General features: G+C 48.5%; 5 protein-coding genes across 5 annotated transcripts; 4 read left to right on the top strand and 1 right to left on the bottom strand.

The window, feature by feature from the left end:
- The first annotated feature begins 244 nt into the window (after positions 1-244).
- On the top strand, positions 245-1,875 carry nut2 (mediator complex subunit NUT2). The gene is made up of 3 exons (XM_057146729.1): positions 245-614; positions 668-753; positions 940-1,875. The coding sequence occupies exons 1-3, from the start codon at positions 341-343 to the stop codon at positions 1,324-1,326; spliced, it is 747 nt and encodes a 248-aa protein (XP_057014615.1). The 5' UTR covers positions 245-340; the 3' UTR covers positions 1,327-1,875.
- Positions 1,876-4,176: 2,301 nt separating this feature from the next.
- Positions 4,177-5,277, top strand: N7473_000788 (uncharacterized protein; the record flags this gene model as incomplete). Its single annotated transcript, XM_057146728.1, has 1 exon — positions 4,177-5,277. One exon carries the CDS (start codon positions 4,177-4,179, stop codon positions 5,275-5,277), a length of 1,101 nt encoding a protein of 366 aa, XP_057014614.1.
- Positions 5,278-6,467: 1,190 nt separating this feature from the next.
- Positions 6,468-8,899, top strand: N7473_000787 (uncharacterized protein; the record flags this gene model as incomplete). Its single annotated transcript, XM_057146727.1, has 5 exons — positions 6,468-7,426; positions 7,489-7,558; positions 7,624-7,712; positions 7,771-7,949; positions 8,007-8,899. Coding segments are annotated over 5 exons (2,190 nt in total), but the record flags the coding sequence as incomplete, so codon positions are not given.
- Positions 8,900-13,023: 4,124 nt separating this feature from the next.
- Positions 13,024-14,088, top strand: N7473_000786 (uncharacterized protein; the record flags this gene model as incomplete). The annotated part of the gene is made up of 2 exons (XM_057146726.1): positions 13,024-13,563; positions 13,657-14,088. 2 exons carry the CDS (start codon positions 13,024-13,026, stop codon positions 14,086-14,088), a joined length of 972 nt encoding a protein of 323 aa, XP_057014612.1.
- A 1,458-nt stretch (positions 14,089-15,546) lies between these two features.
- N7473_000785 (uncharacterized protein) lies at positions 15,547-19,791 on the bottom strand (the record flags this gene model as incomplete). Its single annotated transcript, XM_057146725.1, has 3 exons — positions 15,547-15,710; positions 15,777-19,499; positions 19,665-19,791. The coding sequence occupies 3 exons, from the start codon at positions 19,789-19,791 to the stop codon at positions 15,547-15,549; spliced, it is 4,014 nt and encodes a 1,337-aa protein (XP_057014611.1).
- Positions 19,792-20,018: the final 227 nt, after the last annotated feature.

The raw sequence follows: 20,018 nt of genomic DNA, 5'->3' as shown, positions 1-20,018 counted from the left end.
TGATCTAAGTTAAGATCTTTATACTACGTCATGGTATGTGATTGGCCCATTGTTGGATCGGCGATGGCTCCTCTAAGTGGTGGGCCTGAATGCTTGTCCCGATCCCGAGTCGAATGTCTATTGCGGGTCTGAAGTTGGCCCGACCTCGGCTTTACTAGAGGAAAGAAGAACAAGACATCTTAGCGGTAGTTTAATCAATAGTAAGGGGCGTACTGTATGTACTAAGCACTTCTTAGGTTGCTGTAGGAAATCTCACATATGAAGTTGTAAGATTTATTAGTATTTTAGCTTCGACTATCTATACGCAAAGTGGCTGACTGTGACAACTAAGTTAGCCAATATGTTTGCAGAAATCTTAGCCAAACACCCCATAGTTGAGCCAAAATCGAACCGATCGGTTGCTCATTGCCAGCAAACTTTATTTCAGCTTCGAGTTGCCAATGTAGACTTGTCTTCCACTCTTCCCTCCTCACCTCTCAGTCTTCCTCTTCTCCCCGCCACCACACCGCCTTTCCCCACTGAATTTCTCCAAATCCTTCTGTCGCGACACCGATTCTTGAAAGAGAAATCAACACTCGCAACCATGGCGCCAGTAATGCTGAAGACAGTCGATGGTAAGTCATGGCGGCATCAAAGAAGAGACTAGGATACTAAAATCAGACTACAGATGACATCCGCGACGTCATCCAGCACCTCTTCGAGATCCAGTCGGCCGTTCACGGCTATCTAGGCCCCGAGACACAGCAAGAGCTGGTACGGAAAATGTATGTGAGAGATTCCCAACCAACGATTCCTCGGTGGCATCCTCCTCCCTTCCACAGAGGATGACAAAAATCGAGACGACATACGATCTCCGCCAAAGCCAGCCAGAACCAGCACCGATCGCAATATTAAAAGCCCACGCAAAGAACTTCACTAAACTACCCTCCTCACTTCCAGCAAAAACCTCACGCTCTCCCTCTCAACCCTATCAACACACACTACTCTCCCCCCAACGCCGCCGAAACCGCCACCCCAAACACAACCGACCCATCCAACCCCCCACTCGCCAGCATCCAGCTCCCACCAGAGATAATCGAGTACGTCGACGCGGCACGCAACCCGGACATCTACACGCGCGAGTTTGTGGAGCTGGTGCAACGCGGGAATCAGGATCTCAAGGGGAAACGCGAGGCGTTCGCCGATTTCCAGGATGTGTTGGCAAGGGAGATGCGCAGTGCTATGCCTGAGTGTCGGGGGGAGGTGGATCGGGTGGTTGCTATGACGGGGGGAAGGGCTCAGGGCCAGGCTGGGGATGAAGATCGGGCGGATGGAGCCGCGAAGTGAGGATCTTTTGCTTTTTTGGATCTTCGGTGCTCCTGGCCTGGCCGAGGGTGGTTGTGGTGGTGATTGCTACGGACTTTGGCCAGCGCTTGTGATGGAGACGTCGTCGCCGCGGGATGTCAATTGATCGCGGTGTGCTGCACTTTGACTCTGGTATGGAAGTCCAATTCCCGCCTTAGGGTGCACTGGATCTGGCCCCCTTTTCGCCCATGTCGAATGCGTGGGTTATTTCGAGGCCGGCCACGATGGCTGGACTGGGCGATGCTGGTCCCTGGCCTGCAGGGATTTTTTCCCGGGCTCGTTCATAACGAGGACGGCGTTCCTGCTGGGCCGTGCAATTGGAGAGATTAGGTTCCTACCGGGGCGTTGCGGGACTCGAGGGCCGGTGGAATAGGGCCAGGGGACTTGAGTGATTTTTGTGATACTTTTTTTCTTTCTGGATTCCGGAATTTATTGCAAGCGAGGCGCCATGGCGTTTACGGATTTCATTTACTTGGTTGAATTGAATGTAGTGGACTAGAATAGGCACATAAACATATTGGTTGCATTTTACTGTGTGTTGAGTTCTGTAGGCACTTGGGATTATCGAGGATGTATTGGCGCATTCCACTAGTCTGTAGTATCGCCATACTTTGGGGGCCGAATAGTATCCTCCATAGAAGACAGGCAAGTTCATGCCCTTGCTGTATGTGCATGTAGTCATCTTTTTCAATGGGTTGCACAGGATCAATTGCCTTACATTTCGACTTCCTCATATCCGCTCCAGTCTCCAATCTCCATGGGTCTGACCCATATCCCCATAGGCCGTCCACGACCCATGGATGTACGGTACATACCTGTAAAAGGAGGGGTCCTAGTAGCGTGGATCAGGTCACCCATCTGTGCTTAGTAGATTGCTGTACTAGACATTCTTATAGAGGGCTCCGAAGAGCCTCCATTTCTTTCCCGTCAGGCCAGACACACGACATGTCAACAACCACTTGCTTAATTTATATGTACACTCTAGGTAGGCCAATGGCACGCCTGAAGAAAGATGAAGTCACCAGCCGTGTTCGGCACACCACGCTTGCTTTTCGTCTATGTTTAACTCGCTGGTGGACCGGGCATAGAGTGGGTCGGCGTACTTAGCCCCCATACTGGAGTCAATTGGAGTCTGGAGAGGATGCCTCTGTATTTGGAGCCCCTCAGAATCTAAGTTATGGGGGTGGTGAATCTAGGTAGGTGGAGTCAGAATGACCGACCGGGTCCAGGCCAACGTGACTCAGTCGAACGGAGGAGGAGTTGGAATCGATCATCAACATGACTGCGACAACGAGGCTCAGCTCGGAGATCCCCTCCACGTTCACCCGACAGATCATCCTCCGAAAAGCAGCGACATCCGATTGCAATTCCTGCCCTGGTCTGGTCTTTTCCTTCCCCTTCGTGAAGCTGTACAAATACAAGTCTTCCCTAACGCCCGAGGCAAAGACGATCGGCGGGCCCGACCGCTTGGGCAAGGCGTGCGCCCGCCCGCTCTCTTACGACTTTTACCAAGTACCAACCACCGGAATGGGTCTATGGGAGGATTTCGTTAGGTGGGAAATTCGTTGCGCTAGGCTATGCTGGGGTAGAGGATTCTGGGGGCAAGTGTGTAGCGATGAAGTCACGTTCGCTGTTTTTTCCTGAATTGAGGGGCGGCACACATTAACTCGCTACCACTAACTAGCCAACAGGCTTATGTTACTTACGTTAAGTGTTTACTCCACGTAACTGACCCCGGATTGCACACAGGGTTCTATATAGTGGCGGTGTATTGTACAGACAACATAGACATGAATTGTTCCTCTCCCCTTATTTACTTTGAAGTACATCATCTATTTCGTCTATAGTACTATAGTATATAGGTATCAAGTCTAGAGAGAGTATAGAGTATTTCGGCCGACTCCGGGCCATTTGTTAACTTTGTTAACTCTAAATTCCGGTTCATGTCATTTTGGCTTTTCGCTTCCCCCTGACCCACCTGAAATGGGCTGATAGTCTGAGACAGTTCTAACCGTGGAGAACTAGACTCGCGTTTACTGAAAGGATTGACTCAATCATTTCCTTGAAGTACTCAACATGCTATGAGAGTCCCAACTAAAACAATAGTATAGTAATACTTTGTAAGTAAATCATACAATCGTATTATCATCTCGCCTTACGCACCATATGTACGGAGTACTCCGTACTGTAATATCGCTTCTTGGCCCAACGCAGGGATCAGATCCTGCGCCCACCGCCCATCGCCTCTCGCGAGTCTCGTCTGCCTTGAACCGGACTAGTCTGGGATAAGTCACTCCGTGATTGAACTAGTAGTCTGACAGTCTGACTGGTTACTGGTGGTATGCTCCACTAGGGCCGGGCGCTTTCCGATCTGCTTCTTGTCCGGGGTATTTTGGCCTGTGCTAGACTGCTAGTCCCCCTCCTTGGCCCCAGCACCGACTCTTAACTCTGTGACTCTAGCCAAGAGTTCGCGTGTCGTTTCCCGTCATATATTATTAGTTTACTCACTATCCTCTCTCTCTTTCCCTCTTGGTTACTTGGTACCACATTGCAGTACAGGAGCCACTTTATGATCGCCTCTTCTCCCCCACAACCCCCCTCGACCTCTTCCCTAAATAGGCCTGACTGTCACTTTCTCACTTTCTCACCTGATCCTTCCGGCCCCATTTTGGATTGCCAGTTCTATCCCGCCTCGTTCTCACCCAATCGTCCTTCCCTTTCCTGTTACTCTCCCTTTCCTTTCCTTTCCCCTCTCCCTTTCTACCTCATCTCCCTTTGCTTCCCCTTACCGCATGTCGATGATGGCGATCCCTTCGTGATACATAATTCGCCATGGCCAACAACTCTGCCCCCGGCGATGGGATCACCGGCGGCTATACGGGCCAGTCGCTGGGCATCCAGATCGCCATCGCTACTCTCGCCGGAATTACATGGTATAACGCCTTCGAACTGGTCACCCTTATCTTTGTCACTTTCGCCCAGTATCGTGGTCTCTACTTCTGGAGTTTACTCATCTCGTCCGCCGTCGGGCTGATCCCATATTCGCTCGGCTTCCTACTCAAGTTCTTTAATCTCACCTCCGTCACTTGGCTGCCGGTCACCTTCCTGACCATTGGTTGGTGGGCAATGGTGACCGGCCAGTCATTCGTCCTGTATTCCCGTCTACACTTGGTCCTCACAAATCAGCGTACCCTCCATCGCGTGCTCCTCATGATCCTCATCAACGCGGTCCTACTGCACATCCCAACCACCGTCCTAACATACGGCACGAACCTTACGCCGGCGGGTGCGACCTTGAACAGCTACAAAACCGCTTATAATGTGATCGAAAAGATTCAAATGACGGGATTCTGTCTCCAGGAATTCATCATTTCGGGTATTTATATCTGGGAAACTGTGCGCATGATTCGCCTCGACATGGATCAAGGCAAGCGCAAGATTCAGTACCAGCTGCTGATCATCAACATGATCATTATCATCATGGACCTGGGTTTGCTCGTCGCCGAATACCGGAATTATTATATCATGGAGACCATGCTCAAGGGTGCGGTCTACAGCATCAAGCTGAAACTCGAATTCGCCGTCCTCGGTAAACTCATCCACCTGGTCCAAAACCACGTCTGGAAACCCGAATCCTTCCCCAGTCCCCGCGATCTCCCCGATTTCGTCGATGCCACCCGTGTTACCTCCGACCTTACCCACGCCGCGCCGGTACACTCCAAGCCAATTCGCACCTGGATGGATGATGATATTTCCATCGCCATGTTTGAACATTCACCCCCCGAGGATCCGCAGACCGGCTCCTCGGATACCTCCAACTCATGGAGCAGTGATACTCGCATCAACCAGGGAGGACACCATGCCATCGATTTCTCCGGCCAATATCAACACAAATCCGCTAAGCTGTCCGAGAAACCTGAGAAGCCTGGGTGAGGTGGAAACACCCCTCCAGAACATTATACTTTCCGTCTTCGATGGCTCTTTCCTTGTTTTTATATTGTTTGATGAATAACGGATTATGAGACATGCCCGACATTGCGACTTGACATCTTAATACCCTTGAACATCTCACCACTGCATCGGACAAGTTCCGACCGCTGTACCGGGAAGGATTCGATGCGACGCCATGCAATACGCCTATTGGAAGGCTTGCCCGGTTTACGTCGCATCCTCACCTGGCCAGCTGCCTTTCTCCCTCACCCAGACACCTGAACTCCAGGTACTAGATCTTTGCGGATCCGGCTAATGGCCATGTGCGGAATAAAGATCGGCAATGCGCCCTCAATACCCGGGGAACGTCGGGGAGATATCCCGGGCTGCAGGCTCTATGGATCTGTCTGTATATAAATTGACGCCTCTTACATAGCATTAGGCTTTCTTTCGTGGCTCTGCTGAGCTACATTGACCTATCATCAGAATCTACATTCAGAATATTACTATTCATCCTACATTATTTTACTTTGAATTTGCAGTGCTTTTCTTGATTCTCCCAGTTACAACGTAAGAGGCGCGGAGAATTGTCGGACGGGACGAAGTTTGTCCTCCATCTGTCTTTGGCAGCTCCACCTTTTTTCCACTTTCCTCCCAGCTACAGTGGCCGATAGTGATCACTCTTTTGTTCAATTTCTAGCAGAAAACTGACCAGGCTACACAACCATATATGATATGTAGCAGCCTGGAATATTAGAATATTAACGCGCAAGAAATTCCGATTTGACTAATGAGAGGCCTTGATTTTGATAGCCTATAAATTATGCGATCTGAATTGATTCGAGCCTATAAGCGAAGGCGGTATACAAATGCGACTTGCATGAGGGTGGCCACTATCGTCCACTGTACTCCAGTTTCCACCCCCGCGGGGGGCACCCAGGCCCACTTTATGTCTATCCACACTTCTTCAGGAAGGTCGATATGAGCAATGCAACAATGCGACCATATAACATTGCTTAAAATTACCCCTAGAAAGGTCTCAACATTCTCTTCTAGAAGAACAAGTTGGTCTTCCGAACTACCAACACCATGAAAGACCTCCTCAAGCTCTCGCTATTTGGGAGCTTCGCTACTGCCGTAGCAGCATCAAGTGGTGACGCAGTAAGTGGCGCTCCATACTTTCCAATAGCCTCATCCCGCTCACTAGTTCCCCATCCCAGCGCCTCCACGCCCGCTCTAGCGCCCCTAAATGTAGCAACGCCCCTTCGACACTATCGCTGAGCGACCCGCCCTACGACAATTACTTCTACTCGGACTGCAATGTCGCCGCACAGGCTGTTGTCACGAGCCCGCTGCCACAGAGCAATCTGTCGCTCATCGGTCCACGATTGATCGTCGCATGGCCGGCTGGTGATAGCGGCGTGTGCGCTTATTTTGCGCCGCAGAATGGCGTTAATGGCACACTGTCTATTGAGATGGTTAACTCCACGGCTGGCCAGCCCTTGGGTCCTGTATATACAGCTGGATCGAACAGCTCCGCACCCCCTACCGTCGGTGTCCAGGGCGTGTTGCGCTTCAATGCGTCGGCTACATTGACAGTTCCTATTCTGGGGAGTATCCGTACTATCCGTGATTTTGTCGAGGGACCTAGTCTGCTCCGGTCTGAGATTCAGGATGCCATCAAGTTCGTCGCGCATAACGACGGCAGCGCCTCGCTGCAGCGGACATGGCTGGACAATGTCACTTCGACAACGTTGACGTTCGCCCCTTCGAATGGCACAAACAATAAAGTGACCGTCTCCAATCGCACACTCGTCTTGCCGGCTGGTGACTACCTTTTCTCCGCATCGATGAACTACCCGCAACTCACGGTTCTTAAGTCAGCTTTCGTGTTGAACAGTGCGTCTCGCAATTTGACAAACACTATGCCAGGCCAGACGGCTGCACTGTCGTTCTTGTCGTACTCGGAGAAGTTGCTCGCTGGTGCGTGGCGCTTCTTGACGTACTTTGGACGCGACTCGATGCTCTCGGCGCTGCTTTTGGAGCCGGTGCTTAGCTCTGGGAATGCCAGTGCCATGGAGGCTGTTATTGGAGCGGTGTTGGAGCGGGTGAATCGTACCGATGGTAGTGTTTGTCATGAGGAGACCATTGGGTGAGTTTTTCACTGTGGAATCTGTGTCGAGAGGTCTGGTTTGAGGATACTGATTGCTATAGGGATTATGCGACGTGGACGAATTTGCAGAATAATATCACGAGTAATGCCATGGTCTGTGACTATAAGATGGTGAGTTTACAGTTGTATTTGGTGTAATTCACCACGGGGAAGTGACTTGTATTGACCGAGCACAGATCGATTCGGACTATTATCTGCCTGTTCTGATGCAGAAGTACTTCCTGGAAAATCCTGTTGGGCAGAAACGAGCTGCAGCTTTCTTCAAGTATATCAACAGCTTTCTGTTGCCTTGGGTTTGATTTCATGGCTAACGCGAGGAATAGCACTTCGGCTGGATTGATCAATGCTGAGAACCAGAATCTGACATGGGGTCAACTTTCCCTGATCAATGCCGAGCGGATCATGCGTCTTGCTCGTCCCTTCGCAGAGAAGCAGACGAAGGAGAACCTGATTCACCTCAAGGATGGTCAGGTCGTTGGAGAATGGAGAGATAGTGAATACGGTATGTCTGGATCGTAAATTCACTCCAAGAGAAGTAATCAAACTCACCCTGCAACAGGCATTGGCGGAGGTCGCATCCCCTACGACGTAAACACAGCCCTAGTCCCAGCAGCCCTACGCTCCATTGCCGTCCTCACCCGTCAAGGCCTCTATCCCAAGCACAAAGAGTGGTCCAACCTAGCCACCAAATATGCACAAATCTGGGAAGACAAAACCCTCGACTACTTCAAAGTGACAATCCCCAAGTCCAAAGCACAAGACCTAGTCGCATCCTACAAGAAGGAATCCTCATTCCCGGGCCCCGACCAGGCCACCTCCATCACAGACGACGTCGTCTTCCACGCCCTCGCCCTCGACGGCGACAGCAATCTCACTAAAGTAGAAGTTATGAACACGGACGACTGTTTCCGCCACTTCCTCCTCAACACCACCGACGACACCCAACTAACCCCCTTCCTCAATAATTCCGCTACCAACATCCGTCGCACCTTCCCAGCAGGCCTGATGACCTCTGCCGGCATGATCGTCGCAAACCCTGCTTTCGGTGGAGATCCTGTGTACGCCCAGAACTGGACTACAGGCGCATACCACGGCACGGTTGTTTGGTCCTGGCAACTCGCCATGATGGCCAAGGGACTTGAGCTCCAACTCGGTCGGTGCGAATTGACCTCCAACTTTTCAGTTTCGCGTCGTGAGACGGATAAGGGGACTGTCGCTCCGATCCCGGCTTTCTGTGGTGATGACTCCGTTTATGGGAATGTAAAGGCGGCTTATAATGAGCTTTGGGATGTTATTGAGCAGAATGAGAGTCAACTCTCCGGTGAGGTTTGGTCGTGGGTTTATCGGGATGGTGGTTTCCAGGTTACGCCTTTGGGAGTATTGCCGGCGCCTGGTGGTGGTTCGCAGACTGGTAAGTTTTTGTCCTCATTTTCTGATTCCCTTGATGGGTTAGGTACTTGGTGTCTTGTATCTTTTACTAATGTGCTTGCAGAATCCGATATTCGGCAGTTGTGGTCTTTGGCTTTCCTGGCTGTGACTAGGAATGCGGATTATAAATAGGCGATGGGTTGAAATGCACCTTGTACACAGGTGATCCAGACATTCCTTTGGGTATCAATAGGCCTTAATCCGTGTCAAATATTAGATATGTTTGAATAAAATTCAATGGACAAAATTGACCAACTCTCCCATGGCTCCCGCAGAATCTGCAACATGTTTACTTCAGTAAAGTAAGTATGGAGTGGGGAGACAGTAAATCCATGGAATCCTAGACCAGACATCGTTATTGTGATACCTAACGGATGCATCAGATTCACCATGGGCCATTTAGAAGCTTGGAGCCGACAACGTGGAGCTCTGGATGGGTACTATAGCTTCCATGCCTGCAGAATCACGGCCTCAAAGCTTGACCGATGCTATCCGCATCGTAAATAAAGGTATTTCCTCCAAAGATCCCACTTTCATGAATCTGGATAGGGACTATATGTTACAGACACATGCAGAATTCTCGATTTATATGCGAGGCAGTCTTGGTTACACTGCTTCTTTATTCTCCTTCCCGGGGATGTAAGCCAATCCGTTTAGGTGGACTGCAAGAAACAAGCACTGGCACATGTCCATCACTAGGGTCGAATATCGCCCGGAGGCCCAGAACAGTTGATTCAAGGCCACCGTCGGGCGGCTGTGGATTCGTCTGATTTTGGACTAAGTAGAGGAGTAAGCGGTTAATCTTTAAGGATTTTATTATGATCGCCGGAGTAGCAGTGAGCCTAATCCAGAAAATATGCTTTGGAACATTTCGGCAACATCACCAAACGATGTCAGCGCAGCACAAGTATCGGTCGACAACGCTGCATGTCGCAATCAGGTATCAATGCCATACGATGGTTGAGGCCCTGCGAAGAAGTGGGGATTTCGAAAATTGAAGAACACTCCAGACATTCACGGGCACCTCCCAATTCATTTTGCTACCTACAACGCTGATCTTGGGATGGTGCAGCTCCTAGAAAGTTCTAGATGTTCGATTCACGTCAAGGACGAGGAAGGGTGCAACTTACTGCATATCGTTAATGGGGATTGATTTATTCCATTCTTCAGCAAATGAATCCGGATGGTTCAGGCCTTTCAAGGAACCGAAGGGCAAGAATCCCGTCGCTGTAATGTAGAGATCTGATCTGCGACACGAGGTCAAGCGTTTCGGTAAATCAACGCTCAGTAGACCCATGAGGTCGTATAGGTTTAAAACTTGCTCCTGGTTGGCCCCACGGCGTACATCGAGAATGCGAGTCTCATCACGAAATTGATAACAGAGCACGCCTTGGTGTTCATATCGTCGTTAGGGCCGCCGAAAGCTTTCCTCCGAGAGCCAATAAGCTCCTCATAGGTTCTATTCGGTGTGTCCCAAGGGTGCTGGGAGATTCCCGTAAGATGAGCCAAGAAGAGCTGGGATAGTAGAGAAAAAGATGGTAACTACCCTATAATCACTTTAGTTCTAAGCCTTCTGATAAATTAGTAGCGTATTTCATACTACAATTTTTTCGCGCAAAGTGGTGTAAGGGAGAAGGGATAGTGGTACAGTGCCAGATGCAGCAAGTCTGGATTCATATTACCAGGAATAAGCGCCACCGACACTCCCTGCAACAAGAAACACATGTAATTAAGTGATTCGTACGTAGGCCGGGATAGTACCCCGGTCGGGGTAGTCCTCCGGTTAGATTTGTCTACCGTCTGGTATATGTAACCAAGGAATAAAAAATAATAGACGAATCAGAACAGAAGGAAAATAGTTACTGCTAGAAAGCAAATAGAAAAATAGATCAGCCGGATTAAGTACGATATATATAGGTACACAGAGATTAAAGAGAGCCAGCGACAATACTACGAGCGAGAAGAAACCTCCAAAGGCCTCTCGAAAATAACTTAAATTTATTATACTATAGTAAGTATTATAGAGTTATCGAGGAATGATGAGTTCAAAAGTTCCGGTAACACTGCGGTCATCCATACTTGTGCATTGGCCCGGACATGACGTCTTTCTAGCCTGTCTTGCATCTAACCACGGCGATTTCGACTATTGATTCTCGATGGCCATGGTAGCCTTGGAGTAGAGAGTCCCTTCTAGACACCGAGTTATGGACATATGTTCCCATCTGCTCTTCACTCTGATTGGATCAGTTTCAACATAAGATTCCCATAAGTCGGGCGGTGACAACGGCGAGTCCTGTACGAGATTACAGGTTAGAAGGTGTACAGTGACTAAGGTACAAATACCGGACTATCGGAAATGCTTTGATCTATCAAAATCCAAAAGTGGCTTATTTCCTGTAGTGATGACATAGGATGGAAAAAGTACATGGTCGGGAAGCACACGGGCATAGATATGGGCTGTAATGGCGGTCGACCGGGCTCTTTACTTTACTATGGGGTGCACGGAGGTAAACGTATTTAACTCTATTAGGGCTATAGTGTTTATAGCTAGTAGGCTATTTTATAACAATCTTTCTTTTATCGAGTACTATATATAGGTAAGTAGCTACTATATCCTATTATTTTGTCACGATGTGGATGTCTCTCGCCGCCGCTAGGATAAGTAGGCTCTTCAGAGGTGCGTTAGGAGGACCATGAAGAAAGCCTTTCTTTAGTCCCGTGTGGGTTGTGGAGCAGATAAAAACCCTTCTTCCTTGAGAAATCCCTGCCAATCAGACAAAGGGGTTGTTTTATCAGGATAAATAACTTGGATTTCATGATAATTGCGTGTGCAGTACACAAGAAACCCATATGTCGATGGGCTCGGTATTATCCATGGATTTCAGCTCCAGCTAACAATAAATAGAGAACAGAACGTGGCGGGGCCAAGTCGTACGACTAGCAGCGATTAATGTCCAATCCACAGACAAAACTCCTTGAGCTTCCGCTAGATGTGAATGTCTTCCTTTCACTGTCAAACCAGACTTCCCATGAACAAGGTTGAGAGGAAGTTGTTGCGACTGAATGGTCTTCTGTGGAAGGAAAACAATGGGGCTTCGGGCCCTCTGGGAAGTGAAATGCTCCAACCGCACAGCATTAGCTCCACCCCGATAGAAAAGCTCTACTTGTTCCCGATAGGCAGTCTTCAGTGCACTGAACACGCCCACATCACACGGCTGAAGCTTATGCGAAGTATGCGAGGGAAGGCGGCAGGGAATGATGTTATTTGCAAGACAAAACTTCAAGACCTTGAGGGACTCATGCGCAGCAAACCCATCGCTAATCAAAAGGCGTGGCCGCTTACCAGCACGAGCCTTGGTTTGTGGGTCAAAGACATGCTGGATCCATTACAGGTTGATGGAGCTGTCTGTGTATCCATTCTTTGAGCAGGCAAAATGCCATCCGCCGAGGGGTATTTGGTTCTTCAATTGAGCTTGAGGATTACACTCGATGGACTACGACCCAAATGCGAAATAGATGAATGACTATCTCGTGGAGGACCGATGAGCACAGACGTTGAAAGGGAGTCTGGCTGCTTGCTTTCACAACAAGGGTACAGTGCCGCCCGTCAGGTAGTGACATCCCCGGTGGGAACCAAGCACTGGAGGTATCAGTGACGGAAGTGTCGACAAGTAGCAGAGGCAAGGACCACCTTTATCAAGGTCCTCTTCAGGCCTTGAGTCACTGGATATGTGTCTCTTCAGGCTTGGGGACCACACAGGCCAAAAAACAACTCTGTCCTAAATCCATAAAGACCCCAGGTACGCCCCAACGCACTGCCCGACTTTTAACTGCTCTAGTTTTATCACTACTGAAGTATTGATACCTCTGAAGTATTAGAACGACGCAGTGAGTCCGGGCTAAGTTGAAAGGACCAGGTACTTTGTATGATGGTCTATTTATACAGTGCCCGGCAAGAAGTTCTCACACACCCTTTCCGCCGCCTGATTTACCGCCTACTTTTTTAAACCACCTACCTAGCTACCCTACCAACCGTTAAAACAACCATCAAAATAAACATCAAAATAAACAATACCCCTATTCAATAGATAGGCAATAGGTAGGCTAGTTACCCCTTCTATTCAACCTTTCAATCACCACTAATCAATATGCCTCGAGGACCAGAACTATCACCCTCTACACGATCGCGAATCTGCAGCCTTCGTACCGATGCGAAGTACTCCTACGGTAAAATCGCAAGCCTTTTCCCCTATATCCCACGAAGCACAATCGTCTCGACCTGCAAGCTTGAGGCTATTCGTGGTAAAGAGAACGACTCGTGTAAACGCACCGGTCGGCCGAGAAATCTCTCTGAAGAAGAGCGTGATACAATCTATGATTATATTCAACAAAAACCAAGCTGCCGATACTATGAACTTCTCGATTTAGTGGATAATAAAATCTGCGAGCGTACGCTACGAGATTTATTAAAGGAATTCGGTCTACGCAAATGGCGAAAGATTACTCGACCTCAGTTAACCGAAATCGACGCATTAAATCGCCTTGCATGGGCTGAGAGATATCGCAATTTTACACCAGACGATTGGGCTCGGGTCTATTTCTCTGATAAAACCTCAATTGAACGTGGTTCGGGTGCAGGTGCTCAGTGGACCTTCGTTCGGCCAATTCACCAAGCTCAAGAGGGTAAGGTTCATCAAAAACCCTGTGGGAAACAGCTTCGCCAGATGTTTTGGGCATGTTTTAACGGCGATACTAGGCGAACTAGCCTAATTCCTATGTAGGGAGATCCTGAATCTGCACGCGGTGGTGTTACTTCGAACGTAGTGCATTCAACCTATTCAACATACCTTCCTACGATCCTATCGAATCGATCTAATGCAATCTTTATGCATAATAATGCATCAACTCATACTGCGCATATTGTACGCGATCTCCTTCAAGAGATAGGTATAGAAGTGATACAGTGGCCACCACATTCGCCAGATCTAAATCCAATTGAAAATCTCTGGGGATTGCTAAAGCGCAAATTACTTGAGTGCTTCCCTGAGCTATATGATATGCCTAATAATGATGATACTAGGCGATATCTGATCGAAGCTGCGCAATCTACGTGGTCGCAAATCGATGCAGATATCCTGCGCAAGCTTAGTATTAGTATGTGCAATCGTGTGAAGGCAATTATTGAGTCTCAGGGGTGGTATACTACCTACTAGACTATGCGAATATTTTAGCATGTTGATTTTCATGAATTTAATTAATTTAGGCCGGCAGAAAATTATGTAATCTACTAAGGGTGTGTGAGAACTTCTTGCCGGGCACTGTAGTCGGCCTCTCGCCTTCTTTAGCTTTATTACTACTGAAGTATTGATACTTCCGACAGTACAGTAGATTTCGAGTTCAGTTTGACCTCGCACTCTTTGACTTGATTCCCGGAAAATAAACCCGAGATACGCTAATACTATTTAGGGTCACTGCTATATTAGTTGGGCAGAACTATGGTAGTAATAGCTATACTATCCCGGACGTATTGTAATGGATCTGTAATGGTACATCGAATCCCTTCGAACTGCTTGATAGGTCTAGCGACCTGGCAAGATTGTCTGCCCGGTGGGTGGGTATTGATACGGTATCGTTCTGTCATGAGGAAGCTCCACTTCTTCCCTTTTGCTGTATTGTGTTAAAATATACGGAGTAGTAAGGGGTGACGGTGAAAAGACCACAATTTTGCGTGGCTTTTCGAGGGAGAATCGTGGTCATTTCACCCAGCGCCTCGGACACCACGGCCGGAGCCAATTTAGGCTTAGCGTGACATCCTAAATACCTGTACATGCACAAGGATGCTCAAAGCGTGAATCAAAGGGCAAGTGTATAATTCAACGCGTTTAAATTCGAAGCTATATAGTGTTAGATAGTTATTGATTGTTAGATATAATGTTCCTCGGATGGTTTTGAGAGTGAGTTTGGCTCTCCCTTAAATGCGCATTAGCATAAAGATCATATATGAAGAGCTATGCATCAGGCACTTACTTTATCAGAAAGGGCGCCAGTAACATTGTCTACAAGAAAGATATCCAACTGTTCATTTTCCTAGAGGTTTAGTACTGATGTATAAGTTTGACCTATTCAGTGCATTGCTGCCGTCATTGACCATTCCCATCCCTTATTGGCGTCTATGTACAATACTTGCTTCACCGTATGGATCTGAAAATCTCCTTAGACTCATTAGGTTTTCATTGCGGAAGATGGCCCGAGCCCAAATCTGTTTTTATCAGGGATAATGCCTCGTTTCACAACCGAGACAAATTAAGTCAGATGTGCTCTGAAGCCGGGGTCCAACTTGTGTGTATGCCACCATAATCTCCGAACTTCAATCCCATTGAGGAGTTCTTTTCAGAGTTGAGAACCTATGTTCGGCTGCACTGGCAACCCTTCAGGATTTCCTCGAACCGCTCCCGAAGTACAGGAATGGGAGCCAGAGTCCGCAAACTATGGTCGCGGAAAACTACCATGATCATCGATGAGGAGAGCATGATAGATCTGTCCACCCTCAGCGCTATCGACAACCACTGAAAATCAGCTAGATCGCTTGAGAGATCCTCCCCGAACCTTAGCGCATGGCTAGGAAGCAAGGATACTGTCGACTTTCTTGTAAGGTCCTTTTCGTTTCCCTCCTACTCCCTCTCATTATTGTTCACTTCACGCTGTAGCTCCTCGAGCCACTCGAGTTGAGCGTGTCGGATTTGGCTTTGCTCCAGATCGGGTGAACGTAGTACATCATCCACGGGAACATGCAGGTACTCATGGTCTTGGCACCCTGGAACTATCGTACGACCATCTGCATACAGGTTGAAACACACATCACAGAGATGGACATTCCAACATTCGTGGCAGATATACATACCATCATCTATGAATCGTAAACAACCATCACAGGCACAGAAAAAGCTTCCAGCCACAGCAAAGATATATTTATAAGCTGTTCGAGCATGGTCTTGCTTTCCCAAGTTGAAGAGTGCATATCCAAGGTCTGCCAGGCGGTCGAAGTCAAGTGGAATCTCTCGTAGCTCTTCAAATAGTATGCGCACTGTGTTGCGTAATGTGTCATCTCTGGCTGAAATAGCAGTCACTTGGTAACTACCTCGGGCTTCTTCCATTTTGTTGAACAGCGATGTCGCATTACTAGCGTAATCAAAAGCAGAGCGGCCAAACATATCAATCTTGTCCGGATCAGCACTTAAGCGAAGCAAGCAATCCAAAATGTCCCCCCTCTTGTAACGGATGGCAAGGTGAAGTGGTGTAACTCGGCGTGCCCCGCAGTGATTGACAAGGTTGTCTATAGAAGCTAATCGAGCTGACACCCCGAGATCGCCTCGCACAATTGCATAGTGCAACGGCGAAAATCCGTATTCCGTGAGAGTAAATGGATTCGCGCCGTGTCCTAGTAACCAATTGGCAATGTCAAGGTGCCCGCCAAGGCAGGCAAGGTGCAAGGGAGTCTCTCCAAGCGTGTTAACTCCATGGATTGGGGGCGTGGGCTTTTCGAAAAGACATTCAATCATGGCTGTGCGTCCAAAATACGCCACCGAGTGAAGAGCTGTGTGGCCTTCCAAGTCGGTTTCATTGGGATCACAACCTTTGGTCATCAAGTCCCTCACCAAGTCAAGGCGCCCCAACGCAGCTGAAAGTTGCAAGGCTGTGGAGCCTGGAACCCGGCCTGGTGATATCTTTGCCAGTTCGTGCTCCAGTACTACACGCTCGACCGATATATTTCCGTTAGCTATTGCAATCTGTAAAGCGGTACGGCCCGCATCGTCTTTCGCATCTATATCTGCACCGCTGCGAAGAAGGAGCTTAGCAACGCTGTCGTGACCTCGCGAAGCAGCAAGATGTAGAGACGTAAAGCCATCACTGCGGTCGCTGACGTTAACCCAAACCAGCCTAATGAGCTCCACGCCGATCAAAAATGCGAAATATGTGTAGGGATAGTAATTGACTGCAAATCCATAACCATACCAGTGACAAACACCTAGACCGATCCCGAGTAGACCGAAGAGTACGCGCCATATTGATCCATGCGTACTCGGCATACCACTTGCGGCTATCGGTGCTGCGATGTAGGGCACAAATTCAAGGACTTCCAGATGATTGACCAAGAATAGGATCACGTAGATGGGAAGTGTAACGAGAACAACGCTAGCTAGCAGATTGTTCAGCACGTATGTGGTGAGACCATGCCAGTTTGCAAATAGCCAGAAGCATAGCAAAGCACATGGTGAACCCACAACGTGATATGGAATTTCTTTCCACGCCCGAGTAAGCATTGAAACGACATAGCGCCAGTCCTTAAATAAATCAAGTAGCAGACGTGCTCGACCCACGGGTGTAACGGCTGCCCAGCATATTTCCCGTCCTCCAATCTTCCCTTGTCGTGTATTCAACCAGAACCAGTCCTGTGAGCGAGAAATTATTAGGGATCCGACATATCGAAGAACTTGCATGTTGAGAGTCAACACGGCGTATAAAAGAGCCATTGTTAGGTTCGGTACCGCGCTCTCTCTAGCGTGCCATTGCTCTTCAACCCATTCAGACTGCCTGGAGAAATTAGCAGCCTCCATTGCGCTCCTCCAGGGAAACTCTCCGGAGCTAGATTTTGCATCAACTAGCCAGGCTGAATTCCCTTTTGTGGTGGGTGCGTCAAGTTCGGCCCACTTGTTTATTAGAGCTGCGCATATATCCTTGTGTCCTTCCCAGGCGGCCCAGTTCAGCGATGTCATGCCATAATCCCTCTGGTCTACACTAGCTCCATTTGCCAGCAAGGTATTCACCGTCTCCAAATGCCCGTTGCGTATTGCCCAAGTCAGCGGGGTCATTCCGTACCCCTTGCCGTTTATTGAGGCTCCCTTACGCAATAGCCGTATTACTGCTGCTGTCCGGCCGTTGCGCGAGGCCCAGTGAAGGGCTGTCATGTTGTGATCGCATGTTCGGTTAACTTTTCGATAGGGTAGGCTCAATCCCAGCAGTTGGGGCACTATCTCAGATTCGAGTAAAGGAATAATTCCACAAAAAGCTGCTAGGTGTACCAGTTCAAAGTTGCGTGGCGTGTTCCACTCGAGTGGAGAGTCGGACCAGTACGTCTTGAGCCAATTATCCCGGATAGTGGATCGTCGGTTGCAGAAATTTGGCCATCTTCTGAACATATCCACTATTTCGGTTGATGACAGACAGGCGTGTTCCGGCCAGTATCGAGCAGCATAATCTAGCAGAGGATACCGACGTAAGGGTAACGGTCTGGCTAGATACGAACGGTTATGACGAAGATTTATCCATTCATCCTTCAAAGGACTAGATTGGATATACTCAAAACACGTTGTAGCTACCCGTAAATGTACCTGCGTCGGGTCAAGGTAAAGCTCGCGAAACGGAGCGTCTCCCTCACGCAGGTTCACGAGAGAACCCTTCGCCGAGCTGTGGATAAAGCGCACAGTCTGCTCCAAAAATGCTTCTTCTGACTTGGACAACTTCAAGAATCCGCCAGTGGATGTAATGTAGTGTTGGAGCCGGCTTTTGCTCACATGTGTGGCAGTAGCTAGCTCTGTCAACGTTAATGGGCGTACCGCTATCGCAACCCAATGTAAAATGCCTGCAACGACAGCACGTTCATTTTCTGGTACTTTGATTTCGAGCATTCGCATATAGATGTTAGTCAGCTTTTTCGGAAACTGTGTCAGGGCCCTCTCAACCTGCTGCGTTGGCATTTCCATCAATTCAGGAACAACAAATGCAACCCATAAAAACGTCCCACTGGCTCCCTGAACGAGGTGTTCTCTCACGGTTCTCCGCAGATCCGCATTATACTGCCCATGGGTTGCGAGCTCATCAACCTTTTCATCAATAAACCGGTCAATGTCTGTCTTGACCTCAGGGTTATACCTAGGGTCCAGGTTTATATCGGCAACATTGGATAGCTCATGTAGTTTTGGATCGAAGTCTGTGCTGGTAACAATGAACTTCGTCATTTGGTCGAAAAAAGGCCGCTTTGTGATCTCGTTTATCCTTTGGAGTAACCATTGACACGGTTCTGTTCCAACTTCATCAAGGCCATCCAGAACACAGAACACAGTGGGTTCCTCCACCGTAGATAAGAGCACCATGAAGTTCTTCCATAGGACATCTCTGTTCGTCCTGTTGAAGAGACCGGAGCTTTGACTATAGAATTTGAAGTCTCTCAATAAATGTTTGATTAGATCCGGCTGTCGTTGCAAGAGAAGGTAAATTAAGCCGCAAAGGACAGTTATTTCTGTGTTTCTTTTATCGTCTTGGTAGTCGCAAAAGTAATATAGGACGAGAGCTTCCTTGGAGCGCGGGGCGGATCTGGCATCAATTACACTGGTCAGGTATCTCGCCATCATGGTTTTACCAACTCCTGGAGGTCCATGAAGCCAGAGGAGTTTTGATGACTTTGCATGACGCCAATCTGTGTATCGCTCGTTTGTGAATATCCAATCACACGTTCCGGGCACCCTCTGGCCCTGTGCGTCTGCCAACTTCTTTTTATCGATTTCTGGGTCGGTGCGAAAGAGAGATAATTCGCAAGCCTCGCGTGCCTCCGCTTCGCGATCAATTCCTAAAAATCATAGAAACCAAGAACTTAGCTCATTCTTGTAAATTATATTGTCATATGAGCAGAGCTTATTATTATATTGTTATTGCATGTTAGAATATCTCTGTATCGAGTTGGATAAGAGATGCTATTTTCATCATATCGGGAGTTGAGACTTGGCTGATTTACCTTGCCCGAATGTAACTGGACCAGATAGATCCCCTTGGATCTGAAGTCCATTGCCAGTAACAAAGCTTGAACCGCTGTACTCACGGCCCGATACTGCGGCTCTTTCACCATATCTCGCCTGGACCATAGGTTGACTCATCACGTATCTGATCTTGATGGTTCAAACAAAAGGATTCGGTGAAGTGGCGAGACGGAACAATTCACACCCTGGGCATTTCAAACATAAAGGGATAGTGCCATAGCTACAGCATGAGGATTTTTATAAACGTGGGATGGCCCTACGTTTGTGATCGAATAACCTTGAGATTGGTCGGTTGTTTTTCCGCCCACAAAATGTGGCGAAAGTTTGTCTGG

This window comes from Penicillium subrubescens, assembly GCF_028828155.1.
Source record: "Penicillium subrubescens strain IBT 31985 chromosome Unknown utg000001l_segment0_segment0, whole genome shotgun sequence".
Lineage (NCBI taxonomy): Eukaryota > Fungi > Ascomycota > Eurotiomycetes > Eurotiales > Aspergillaceae > Penicillium > Penicillium subrubescens.
Note: the sequence above shows the minus strand (reverse complement) of the source record. Positions and strands in the feature narration are given on the sequence as shown.